This window comes from Antennarius striatus, chromosome 4 (genome assembly GCF_040054535.1).
Source record: "Antennarius striatus isolate MH-2024 chromosome 4, ASM4005453v1, whole genome shotgun sequence".
NCBI classification, from domain to species: domain Eukaryota; kingdom Metazoa; phylum Chordata; class Actinopteri; order Lophiiformes; family Antennariidae; genus Antennarius; species Antennarius striatus.
Window position 1 is genome coordinate 24425450 of NC_090779.1, and position 14079 is coordinate 24439528.

The following is a 14079-nucleotide window of genomic DNA, read 5'->3' on the forward strand; positions in this document are numbered from 1 at the left end:
GTTCACAAGTTCAGCAATCAAAGAAAAAGTTGGACAATTTCCAACAGTCTGTGATGGACTCTTTATTGTCTCCTCTCTTAATGCTTCATCATTAACGGTCACCCCTGGTGATCTTTATTTGTATGTAAATGTTTCCAGCTGGACCGCCTCACCAAAAAAAATACCTTGAAACGGACTATGAGGCTTAGAACAGGTTAGAAATTCTGACAGCTGAAATGGAATCTGATTATGCATATTCCCCATGGACACATGTATTGACACATTTATTGGATTAAGGCGTGTTTTGTCAGTTCACTCTATCCAGCATTCAGTATGTGAAGAGGCGAAGAGCTTCCCTCATCCGAATAGCAACAAAATGAAAGTTAAACCGATGTCAAGGACAACGTCCTGCCAACATGAAGGTGTACCATAGCATTCACCCATACTGACTAGTATCTTCTGATTCCCAACATCCAATTCAGCACAAGTTAGGGGTCATCAGAACCCTGAACCCGTGGGTCAAAAACATCCCCACCAGAGCAGAAGGAAAGGTACATCTACAATTAAGACGCGGTTGTCCAAACTGGGCATTTGTCAAAACCAACAACAAAAACAACAATGAACAGGAGAGCGAGGACAGATGGAAACCTGTCGTCATCCCCTACATCGCAGGTGTTTCAGAAAAATTCAAGAGAATTTTCAGTAAACATAAGATTCCCATACATGTCAGACCTGGTAACACACTGAGACAGAAGCTGGTCCACCCTCAGGACTAAATGCCACGACACAAACAGAACAATGAAGTGAATGCCGTCCCCGTCAGTGAGTAATACGAGTTGGAGTGATTTGTGCATTGGGGAGACCAAACAAATTGTTGGGACGCAACCGTCAAGCACAACTAGTGAACCCAAAAGCGGAGCAGAGGCCCAAGAAAGGTGCAACATTAATTTTATTGTGAACAAAAACAGGAAGCTTGCGATGAGCGACGCCACGGATAGTCAAAACCAATCAGTATGTTTGGAGCTGTTCAGACCTGACGAATATGTCCAAATGCAATTTGAAACTACCTCCTGAAAGTGGTTTCAGACCACTGTGTATGGTCTATGAAATTTTAAATGGTCTGTGCCCCCCTCCATTATGTGAGTTTGTCTACGCTTGCTCATCAAATTCAATTAGATCCACTAGAATATCCTCCACACCAGATTGTACCATACTATTCCACCGCACTGTAATTGGGCAGTGCGGTACGAGCCACAAATTTAATGAGGTTTATTACATCTTAGGCACTAAGGTAATACGAACTACTCCCTACCACCGGCAGACTGATGAATGTTCGAGTGTCTCAACAAAACCCTGAATACTATGCTCCACAAGTTTGTGTCCACTACGGGTGCTGACTGGGATCAGTGGCTTATGTTTCTGCCCTTTGTCTACAGAGAAGTCCCCAGGCAACAACAAGGTTTCCCCCTCCGTCGTGTCAGAGGGCCTTTGGACATTCCAAAGAGGCCTGGGAAGGAAAGCACGCAGTAAAGCAGTTTGTAGTGATGTCCTATGTGCTGAAAGCACTTTTTTATTGAAACTCATGAGTAAAAAAATATAAAGGCATCAATTGCAATATTTTGATTTTCCATTTCTGTACACTTGGCCCTCATTGGAGAGATTCATTTACAAATAGCGGTACACATGTTGAGATAAATACCAAATCCCCAGCTTCCTTAGCAATGGTTACCAGGAGACGACTACCAAAGAAGATAGCCACTTTTTCTCACTCACTGAACTGCTTCAGTGAAACTTATAACCCAACCTTCATGTTCATTTGCACTCTTAACTCAAAAGTACAAATCAACGTTGCTGCATTCTCTGATGCAGCAAAGCAAGCTGAGAGAAAAATAAAAGACAATACATCCCAGCTCCCACCTCCAAAAACATGCACTTCAGGGGATTGCCCAGTCTCAAATTGTCCTCAGGTTTGAGTGTGTGGGTGGATGCTGGTCTTTCACGTGGCTCTGTGGTGCACCGGCATTGCGCCCCGAGTCCGCTGGGATAGGCTCCGGTAACCCTGCAACCAGCAACAGTGGAAGAAGCGGGTATTGAAGATGAATGAATGTATTTGCATTGAGCAAAGGTAAATAATTTCCCCTCGGGATAATTAAAGTATTCTTCAACTTCACCTTCATCTTCATTACAGAAATATTCACGGCAGTGTGCACAGGTATGAGTGTGTGCCGGCATGGTTTGGCTGCGTCCATATGAGTCCTCCTCCTATGGGATTAAAAAAATTCTATTTGTGGCACTCTATTTTTGTTGACCCAACATTTGGACTTTCTTGTCCTCAAGTGTCTTTTTTATCTTGTCTCTGAGGCCCCCCAACACTGGCACAATCACTCCTGCCGTATTCAGTGTAATCTTGTTCACTGAATCCCGAGACACACAAAAGTTCAGTTTGGAAAACACGTTCCTGTTGAGGAAATCCCAGTTGCTGCGCTTCTGCTGTGTGCAGTGTGACGGGACGTAGTTGTGCAGGTAAACAAGCTTTGGGAAAAAGTGTTTCACAATTTGTGCAGCCAACACTCCATCACTGAAGTCCCTTGAGATGTTCTTTAATGGCCGGGACAGAGGGATTTCATCAATCCATTTATACAAGTTCTCCAACTCCTCATTGTTCGTTCTTCCGTTTGTTGCCTTGATTGTTTGATCTGTTTTCCGCCACTTTCCGAGGGTCTGTTTTGGGAGTTGTTGGTTCAATGCCATGTTTGTTGCACACGGTACTGTACTTTGCCAGTTTCTTTCCAGAGTTTTATGCCAATTTACAGGTGTCTGTTTTGGAAATTGTTGGTTCAGTCCCATGTTTGTTGTACATGGTACAGAAAGCAGCCCAAGTCTTTCTGTAGTTATCAGAGTGAAATCTGTTTTCTGCCAATTTCCAAGGGTTTGTTTCGAGACTTGTTGGTTCAGCTCCATATTTGTTGTACATGAAACTGAACACTGCTCGTTTCTTCCTGAGGTTCTCGGAAGGGAATCTGTTTTCTGACCATTTGGGAAGCTCTGGATTGGAAGTTGCTCAAGAAGTGGCATGTTTTCTGCATGTGCCTCTGAGAAACACGGGCTTGTCTTTGGAGGATTCTTCAGCATTTCAATCTGCTTGTCCTTCAACTGAAGCAGACCTTCTAACTGGTTGAGTCTGTTCTGCAACAATAAGATGTGTTGATCTTTCTGACACAGAAGTGTTTGGACACTGGGGGACAAGTCTTTGTAAGTCCGAATCTCTGGTTTTTCCAAACGGAAATTTTGAATACTCGTTTCTTCATATTTTTCAATCTCTCCTCCTGGTTGGGCAAAATGGTTTTCAACCTGTGAAATTTCTCTTTGAGGACTTCTATCATTCCTGGTGTTTATGTCTCTCAAATTCTGTTTTCTTGCTGCATTCTGCTCAAGCTTTTTTTGTATCTTCATCTTGAGGGTGATCAGTATTGGCTCTACTGCTCCAACAGTGTTCAGAGCAATCCTGTTCACCAACTCCTTAGAGACACAAAAGTTCAGCTTGCACAACACCTTTCTGTTCAGACAGTCCCAGTTACTGTACTTCTGACTTATGCTGTTTGATGGAGTATAATTGTACAGGTCAACAAGCTTTGGAAAGAAGTGTTTCACAACTTCTGCGGCCATCACTCCATCGCTGAAGTCTCTTGTGATGTTCCTCTTGGGCCGGGACAGAGGAATCTGGTCCAACCACATGTAAAGGTCGATCAATTCTTTGCTTGTCCTCCTCTCCATTGTGCTCAAAGCAACTTACACTTGCAGAGTAATGGAGCCTTTTATATATCTGCAAAATGAAAGATCCTTTGATCTTAAAACAGTTTTCATGTTAGTACAATGTTCTTTCAACATTGCACCAACTTTAAACTTTCAAACATGCATCAATAATCAGACACAAACATGGAGATGAACTTCTGTTTTTGCCAGAAAAAGTGATGCTTTGACTGACGCAGACCTGGCCTTACGGTGGTGAAGGCAGCGGTTGTTGAGACATGCTCCAATCAAGGTGCTGGAGTTGCGATCTTGGGACAGTTAATAGAAACTACAACACAGACTTTCCACCAAAAAGTGAGCTGTTTTAGTTTCCACTGAACCGGCTGAGATCTACGTATGACAGAAATAATCACAAATAACATTTTTAATTAAACTATTTTTCAACACCATTTTTCTTTGCTGACAAAACTGCAAAAGCCAGACTTCAACATACAGTTGAGACAGACAGTTCAGGATAGAACCTTGTTTTGCCTAACAGGCCACCAGTTTAATGTGCAGTCCTTCAGAGAGGACACAATCACTCAAAATAAGAGGTCATGTGGGACACCACCCTCCTTGGGTTGTCCTCTGTGTGCCACCCCTGTGCCCAGACCTGCCACTCAGGACTGGATCAAAGCTAATTTTCAAGCAGGGACGGATTCAGCTGAATCAACATTTTTTTCTGTTGTTGCTGTAGCAGAGGCGAGGGGGCGTGTCATCCATCCAATTCTGTAGAAACAGTAGTAGGAAAAAAATCTTCACTCATTTAAAAAATAGTATATACGCTCTTCATTTAAAAAAATGAAGAGCATGAAAGAGTGTTAACTATTCCACACTGTTTCATACTGGAATCCTTGTAAATTATATAAGGACAATTCCCATATAGGGTAAGAGAAGTTTTCCTTTTAGAAATCACTCATAAATATTACCCTGTAAATCACTACATGAAAGAATTCAAGACATTGATGTGATCTGTTCTTTAAACTCATTACACATTGTTCAGCCAAGTGATGGGCTGGATGGTTGGTGGACGTCTTTTTTTTAATGTTACGCCACTGACTGGTAGATCGCAAACAAGCTCAGCTAAAACAAGACATGGTCAGCAGAAACCTCAGTCACAGCATCACTTTTACAGTAACAACAGAAGTTCATCTCTATTTTTCTGTCTGATTGTTGATGCACGTTTGGAAGTTTAGGGGGGGGCGGGGCATAGTTGAAAGAACATTGTCCCAACATGAAAGCAGTTTTAAGATGAAAGGATATTTCATTTTCCCATTTTGCAGGTAAAGGGCTCTATTACTCTACAAATGTGAGTTGCTTTGAGCACAATGGAGAAGAAGAGAAGGAAAGAATTGATCGACCTTTGCGTGTGGTTGGACCAGATTCCTTTGTCCCGGCCCAGGAGGAACATCACAAGAGACTTCAGCGATGGAGTGATGGCTGCAGAAGTTGTGAAACACTTCTTTCCAAAGCTCGTTGACCTGTACAATTATACTCCAACAAACAGCTTAAGCCAGAAGCACAGTAACTGGGACTGTCTGAACAGAAAGGTATTGTGCAAGCTGAACTTTTGTGTCTCTAAGGAGTCGGTGAACAGGATTGCTCTGAACACTGCAGGAGTGGTAGAGCCAATATTGATCAGCCTCAAGATGAAGATACAAAAAAAGGTTGAGCAGAATTCAGCAAGAAAACAGAATTTGAGAAACACATACACCAGGAATAAAAGAAGTCACGGACAAAGTTCACGAGCCGAGAACCATTTTGCCCAACCAGGAAGAGAGAAGAAAAAATATGGACACAGGAGCAATCACAATTTCAGTTTGGACAAACCACAGATTCAGACTTACAAAGATTTGCCCCCCAAAGCCCAAACACTTCTGTGTCAGAAAGATCAACACATCTTATTGTTGCAGAACAGAGTCATCCGGTTAAGAGGTCTGCTTCAGTTGAAAGACAAGCAGATTGACATGCTAAAGAATCCTCCAAAGTTAAATCAGAGTTTGTGTTTGCCACTTCTTGAGCAACTTCCAATCCAGAGCTTCCCAAATGATCAAAAAACAGATTCCCATCCAAGAAGCTCAGGAACAAATGAGCAGTGTTCAGTTTCATGTACTACAAATATGGAACCGAACCAACAAGTCTCAAAACAGAGTGTCGGAAATGGACAGAAAACAGATTCCCCTCTGAGAACTTCAGGAACAAATGAGCAGTGTTCAGTTTCATGTACAACAAAAATGGAACTGAACCAACAAGTCTCAAAACAGAGCACCGGAAATGGGCAGAAAACAGATTCCCCTCTGACAACTCCAGAAAGAAACCTGCAACCTTCAGTACTATCTACAACAAACATAGCATTGAACCAACAACTCGCAAAACAGACACTCAGAAAGTTGCGGCAAAAAGAAAAAACACTGAGGACAACAGACGGACAAACGAACAAAGAGGAGTTGGAGAACTTGTATAAATGGATTGATGAAATCCCTCTGTCCCGGCCAATAAAGAACATCTCAAGGGACTTCAGTGATGGAGTGTTGGCTGCACAAATTGTGAAACACTTTTTCCCAAAGCTTGTTTACCTGCACAACTACGTCCCGTCACACTGCACACAGCAGAAGCGCAGTAACTGGGATTTTCTCAACAGGAACGTGTTTTCCAAACTGAACTTTTATGTGTCTCGGGATTCAGTGAACAAGATTACACTAAAAACTGCAGGAGTGATTGTGCCAGTGTTGGGGGGCCTCAGGGACAAGATAAAAGAGGCACTTGAGGACAAGAAAACCTAAATGTATGGTCAACGAAAATAGAGTGCCACAAATGGATAGTATGTCTTTAATCCGTTGGGAAGAGGACTCACATGGACGCAGCCAAACCATTCAGGTACACATTCATACCCGTGGTCAATGTTGTGGAAATTTCTGTAATAAAGACAAGTACAATAGTACCTCGTGATACGAGTTTAATCCATTCCGTGACTGAACTTGTAAGTCAAACAACTCATAAGCGTGATGGAAAAATATTACATTCTTGTGAAAGTTTGTTGTCTGTATAATCATACGTTAACCATTGTGTTTTCCTGTGTTAATCATCATGGCTGGTTGACACAATTTATGATGTCATGGAAATTATTTCCTTTCACGTAAATTGGACACCTATACTCGTCATTGATTATTTGCTATTGGATTATCTGTAATCTAACAGGTGTTTAACTGTGTTCTCTAAGACAGTAAATAATTTCTCCAGAGCTAGGTTCAGATCAGGTCCAAACTCCTTAATTTTGCATAGGTGTCAGAGGTCAAAATGCCACATCTGTATAAAGCATACACTGACATCATACTCTTCACACTCACTTCTCTCAACCAGTCTGCTGCTTGTGTGGACTCATTCCAAAGTTTGATAAAAATTACAGTATTAGTGATTGCCTCTTTATTTAGTAGAAAGAATTTTTCTACGACATCAGTCAAAAAACATTTCCCCATCTAAAATAACTACAATAATTTTAATGTGTTCTATGGAGCCTCGTGAAAAAGCCCCAAACAACATTTTTATCAACAAACAGACATGCAGTCTTTGTCTGTTTGTAATTCATTATATGTAATGTACATTACGTAAACAATGATAAAGAATGAAAAGAAACGCAAATGTTATGAGAACACACCAGCTACGTCTTTACTCCACCAACGACAATGAGATCCGGTCTCATTGATGTTGCTGAAAACGAATGATGATGAATGATTTTTGAGAAAGGACATGCAAAGATGGTGCCCACAGAACAACTTGCTGGGAGTGATGAAAAACTGGCATATACTGTACCTCACCATGGCATTCATATCTATCATCTAACATTCGTGATCTCACACAGAAATCTCAGTGGCGTCACATTGCATCCAATCTCAACCCAGCAGATACTCTGATAGTAGGAGTAGTGGACTCTACCAGCTGGATCCTATTTTTCAGGATCTGCTCTGGCCATCCTACAGTTCTTCCCAATGATCGTCACTGCTCAAGACTACTTTTGAGTCACAGTCACAACCTGGTTGAAGACTGTGGAAAAAAGCAGATGCTCTCTAAGCTAAGAAACAAAGTATTGGATCCTTAAAACCGCAATTTATTGGCAAGGATAATAACTTGTGACTGCACAACTTTCAGATGGTGGCATACCACAGTGATAATAGATACTGTAATGGCAGACTTGCCTCCAGTGCGAATAACTCTAGGTTAGCACCCGTTCACTGACACATGCTTGGATTACCCATAGAAGTCAAGAGTGGCCCTAAGAAGGTGAAGTGATATGGAGCATTGTTCACGTTTTTGGTGTGTAGAACTGTACACCTTGAGATGACCTACTCTCTTACAGATTCCTGCATCTCTGCCATTCACAGATTCATCTACAGGAGGAGCCAAGTAAAGGAAAACCTTTCAGACAATGGAACCAATTTCATGGGATCTGAGCAAGAACTAAGAGAAGCACTTAATCAGCTGAATCTTATTAAGATCCAATAGAAAATGCATGAGAAAGGTATCAAAAGGACCTTCAAACCACCATACTGCTTTCATCACGGTAGCGTGTGTGAACGTCTCATTTGAATCATTAAGAAAACACTCTATTCAGTGACTAAGGAAAAAACCTTGGAAGATGAAAGTCTTCAGACTGCACTTTGCGAGATAGCGGCTATTCTGAATGCCCACGCAATCACAAAAACATCTGGAGATCAGATAGAACCCAAACCTCTCACACCGAATCATCTGCTTTTACAAAAAAGGAAAGCCCATTCTCCCACCAGGGCATCTTAAGAAGCAGAACTGTTACTCCAGAAGAAGGTGGAAACAGGTTCAATACCTGTCAAATTTCTTCTGGAAAAAATGGACTCAGTAGTACCTCGCACTAATGCAAGAAAGACAGCGATGGAATGAAATTAAAACATTGTGCTAATCATGGATAAAACCGGGACGTGCAATTCTTGTTCTACTAGTATGTGGCACCTAATGGAGACTTTTCCTGACACCAAGGGATGTGTATGTAGTGTTAAGAGAGAGGCTCATTACAAAACTCAAAAATGTGAAAATCCTTGATTTTGGTATTACAGATTTAATTAAATTCAATAAATTAGAGACAAAGCAAAGAGACGCACGTCTCAGCGATGTAGGCTATGTATTTACGTATCTGCGTGGGTTCTCTCTGGGCTCTTCGGCTTTCTCCCACCTCCAAAAGCATGCGCTTCAGGTTAATTGGCTGGTCCCAAATTTCCCGTAGGTGTGAGAGTGTGTGTGCATCTTTGTCTGTGTATGGCTCAGGGAGTGCAATGGCGTCATGCCCAGAGTGTCCCCTGTCTAACGCCTCCCGTCGGCTGGGGTAAGCTCCAGCACCCCGCGACCCGCAACAGCGGATGAAGCAGGTTTAGTAGATGTATCTACATGTCCCTGTTAATGTCTGCCCTGGAAGTGGTTACTTGGAACTACGGCCGTGTTTTTCTTTGAAGGATTCTTCAGGATTTCAATATGCTCGCCCTTCAACTGACACATGAATTCCAAATGAATGACTTTGTTCCGTAACTGTAAGATCTCTTCATCTTTCTGACACAGAACTGTTCTGACATTGGGGGGAACGTCTTTGTAAGTCTGAATCTCTGGTTTGTCCAAACCGAAATTTTGAATGCTCCTATGTTTATATTTTTTCATCTCTTCTCCCGGTTGGGCCGAATGCTTCTCCACCTGGGAAATTTCTCTTTGAGGACTTCTTTCATTCTTGGTGTTTACGTTTCTCAAATTCTGTTTTATTGCTGCACTTTGCTCAAGCTTTTTTTGCACCTTCGTCTTGAGGGTGACCAGTATCGGCACTATCGCTCCTACAGTGTTCATAGCAATCCGGTTGACCGACTCCTGAGAGACACAAAACGCCAGCTTGCAAAATACCTTCCTGTTCAAATAGTCCCAGTTACTGCGTTTCTGGCTTACGCTATTTGTTGGAGTATAATTGTACAGGTCAACAAGCTTTGGAAAGAAGTGTTTTACAACTTCTGCAGCCATCACTCCATCGCTGAAGTCTCTTGTGATGTTCTTTATTGGCTGGGATAGAGGGATTTTATTGAACCACTTATGCAAGTCCTCCAATTCCTCTTTGCTCATTGGTCTGTCTGTTGTCTTCAATGTGTTATCTGTTTTCCACCACTTTCCAACAGTCTGTTTTGAGACTCGTTGGTTCAATCCTATGCTTGTTCTACATGGTACTAAATGCTGCTCACTTTTTCCTGTAGTTCTCACTGGGGAATCTGTTTTCTGACCATTTGGGAAGCTATGGATTGGCAGTTGCTCAAGCCGTGGCACGTTTCCTGCATGTGCCTCTGACAAACACGGGTTTGTATTTGGAGGATTCTTCAGCATTTCAATCTGCTTGTCCTTCAACTGAAGTAGACTTTCTAACCGGATGTCTCTGTTCTGTAAAAATAAGATGTGTTGATCTTTCTGACACAGAAGTGTTTGGGCTTTGGGGGACAAGTCTTTGTAAGAGTGAATCTCTGGTTTTTCCAAACAGCAACTTTCAATACTCCTGTGTTCATATTTTTTCTCTTCTCCTGTTTGGGCCAAGTGGTTCTCGACCTGTGAAATTTCTCTTTGAGGACTTCTTTCATCCTTGGTGTATGTGTTTCTCGAATTTGGTTTTCTTTCTGCACTTTGCTCAAGCTTTTTTTGTATCTTCATCTTGAGGATGATCAGCAATGACGCTACCGCTCCTACAGTGTTCAGAGCAATCCTGTTCACCAACTCCTGAGAGACACAAAAGTTCAGTTTGCAAAACACCTTTCTGTTCAGACAGTCCCAGTTACTGTGTTTCTGGGTTAGGCTGTTTGCTGGAGTATAATTGTACAGGTCAACAAGCCTTGGAAAGAAGTGTTTCACAACTTCTGCGGCCATCACTCCATCGCTGAAGTCTCTTGTGATGTTCCTCCTGGGCCGGGACAAAGGGATCTGGTCCAACCACACGTAAAGGTCGATTAATTCTTTCCTTCTCTGCTCCATTGTGCTCAAAGCAACTCACAATTGTAGAGTAATAGAGCCCTTTATGTACCTGCAAATGAAAGATCCTTTGATCTTAAAACTACTTTCATGTTGGGACACTGTTCTTTCAACTAAGTCTTGCCCCCTATAAACTTCCAATCATGCGTCAACAATTGGACAGAAGAATAGAGATGAACGTCTGTTCTTACTAGAAAAAGTGATGCTGTGACTGAGGCAGACCCGGGTTGATGGTGGAGAGGGCAGCGGTTGTTGAGTCATGCTCCAACCACAGTGCTGGAGTTGTCATCTGATTGTTTCTCTCCTAAAATGTGAAGGTTGTAGGCAGTAAAAAGTCATGGATTAACTAGTTTAAGCAGACAGTGATGATGTTTTGCTGTTTGAGTCATGTGTATATGCCAGGACCTTGGCCCAGTATGACTTTTTCATTAAAAAATAAAAATTTGCTGTGGACTCCTGAGGAAGGTGAGATCAGACTAGCCAGGTTGGAAAGATTATATATATCTTCCCCTTTTTTATTCCTTGTGATGCCAATTGTGACATCCTTCCTGTGTTTTTTACTGACTGCCATCTTGTTTTAGCTGAGCTGCTTTTATCTCTTGCAAGACTAACATCTAGTGGTGTTATATACAGTACGTGGATCCAAACCCCAAGAAAACAAGCAAATGAAACTGTTGAAACTTTGAACAAATGGTCTGTAAACCAGATTGAAGAAGGCATGACGGGACCATTTTCTGATCCCATGCCAGGAGAAAATTTGTGATTTATTAAGCAATTTGTGGAAACCACGGTATCGATGGGCTGAAGTGCAAATGCAAGCTAACAAGACTCAAATCAAGAAACAAATGACCCAAGGCAAACAAACAGTTAAACCTTCTGAGCTGAAGATAGAAGGAAGTCATACTTGAAGATCAGTGCAGCCAGGTTGGACAGATTTTGCCCCTCTTTCATACACTGTAAGCTGCACCCACTAGAGTACAACTAGGGGGCAGAAGGAGATCCTTGAGTAAGATAGAAGAACTCAAAAGAAGATCTGGGCATTGAGGCAAATCACCGGTGCCCAGTATCATCATAAAAGATTATAGAGTAAGTATCATCAAGCAAGTAAAAGTTGTTGCTACCCACTGATGTGAGATGGCTTAGGCTGCATTCAGACTGGCAGCCAAAATCCGATTTTTGGATTTGGCGCCAGCTGTTGAAGCTGGCACCAGTGGTAGCAACAGCACTAATAGAAGTACGCCGTTCAGCCTCCACAGTCCTGCACACCGACAGGTGGGGCAGCAAACAGCAGCACTCTTTAATGCATGTGAACATGTGTGCGATCGTGCCTGGGCAAACAGGCGGGCGATGAAGGGTAATGGATTGACTCCAATTAACGTGATCACACCCCACCTAGCTGTCAGAGCCTCCAGCTGAAGACACAGCTGCAAAAATAGGACAGGAGAAAACGATGTGTTGCACTGATTGATAGGTTGAGAGATGGAAAGGTGAGAGGAAGGAGGGGGTGACAAATGAAAAGATAATGTGTATGTGTGCGGTTCGAGGAGAGGAGGTGGAGTGGAGGGAGTTCCCTCAGGGTATCATGGGAAAATAGCAACGGTTTTTATGCTGCTGTCACGTAAACGGATGGATTGGCTGTAACGTGCTGTCACTCGTGTGAGCGATGGCTTTCCTTCTGCAGAATTCAGTTGTGAAGAGGACAAAGTTCATCATCTCGGCTGAGAGGTGCCAGATGACCTCACCGAAACCAACTCCATATGGTTTACAAATTGATTAATGAACAGATGCTGTCCGTTGGACTTCACCTTTTACATACACGTCTTTACCCATGTCAGTGCATGTCATATATGTTATCTGTCTTGGCATTACTGCGGTTTGAATAGTTTTTCTCTGTGGCAGCAGTGTCGGTGGTGCAGGTTTTATTTTTCCACAGGCATGATCTCACAGTGCCATCTAGTGGTGGACTCCTGTACCTGCAATGTCAGCATTTGAGGAACCCCTAAATAGATCTAATGCTATGCTTGTGTAACAATCGTCAGAATTAGCTATCCAAATGAAAAATGAACCAAACAGGGTACTGGATCTGGTGTCAGTATACTTAAATTACACAAACGCCATAAAGAATTTGTCTTGGTTTGCAATAAGATCAACTATAATGACATACGAAAATTTTTGTATTTTTATAGGAAGGCCAATCGACATACAATGGTCCACCCTTCCCATAATACCTCTTGATATACGGTCTCACTGATGCCCGTTAGTCACTCGATTTTCATCCCTTCTTCACAGCTTTGTCCTAGAAATTTATTGGCTCCCAGCTAATATAGAATGACTTCATTAGAGTTATCTTCTTAAAGTCTTTCAGTGACACAATGACTGTGTCTCCTACAAATGGATTTTATGCACAGCAGCAAAGTAGTTTCTCAGGCAAACATAATTTCTCTGTGGGTTGTGTCAACTTTTATTGACCGAATGAAACAATCCACCATCACCAGGTCCAGTCCGTCAGCCAGCAGCCGTTTGTCAGTCTCGGATCCTATAAACATTATTGGTTTAAAACCATCACTTTGATTCCTGAACTGCTCATCGAGTTCCCTCTTTCCCATCCACTCCTCTACATAAAACTGCCATTACAGTGTCTTCCTTTTCTTATTAGCAAGTACGACATCCATAATGGTTCCCTGAAGAGCCCGTCCAACTTAATTAACACTGGCTAAACAGTCCCCGCTGTCTCTCTCTTCCTCCAGCCGTCTACCTCCCATCTCTCTCCTGTTCAGCTGAGTGCCTGCTCTTTTAATGCCTTTCTTTCTTTCTTTCTTTCTTTCTTTTTTTTTTTTGGATTTGCAGAGATTACACACACTGGCCAAAAGTTGCTGTTCTGGGAGAATCCTGACAGGATTTAGTCGAGTACAACATCACGGCGGAGGATTAGCTGTTCCAAACATAATGGACACCTGCACGCCACAAAGGCAGGATATTCCCTGTTCGAGTCCAGTCCGTCATGTTCCCTTCTTCTCACACTATCCATTGCGTCCTCAGCGCCATCGGAATAGACGGCACAGATTAAAACTCGCAAAGATGAACTCAAAGCCGCACTAATTGCGGTGCTGATTAGCCCTACTCATCAGTAAAGGCTGGCGGCGAGCCACTGATCACCGCAGAACATTTAACAGCTATGAACGTGCAGCCGCATCAGCAATAGCAGCACGGAACATGGACCAATCAGATTCCAGGTCCTCTGCCACCCTTGGGATGTGATCAGGTCTAAGTTCCAGCAGCGCATATTGCTTTTTGGACTTT

General features: G+C 42.5%; 2 protein-coding genes across 3 annotated transcripts in view; both read right to left on the reverse strand.

The window, feature by feature from the left end:
- Nucleotides 1–14079, reverse strand: part of LOC137594442 (UPF0606 protein KIAA1549L-like) — a 75257-nt gene that overhangs the window by 10616 nt on the left and 50562 nt on the right. Inside the window, exon 24 of one of the 2 annotated variants that reach the window (XM_068313907.1) lies at nucleotides 1604–2038. The exons of the other annotated variant lie outside the window; for it this stretch is intronic. The gene's annotated coding sequence lies outside the window, so the exon portion shown is untranslated. Of the gene's footprint in view, nucleotides 1–1603; nucleotides 2039–14079 lie in introns of those variants that run through there. 2 annotated transcript variants of the gene reach the window in all.
- LOC137593716 (sperm flagellar protein 1-like) lies at nucleotides 9154–10782 on the reverse strand. Its single transcript, XM_068312653.1, has 2 exons — nucleotides 10663–10782; nucleotides 9154–9906 (listed from the first exon to the last, which is right to left on the reverse strand). The coding sequence occupies exons 1-2, from the start codon at nucleotides 10780–10782 to the stop codon at nucleotides 9190–9192; spliced, it is 837 nt and encodes a 278-aa protein (XP_068168754.1). The 3' UTR covers nucleotides 9154–9189.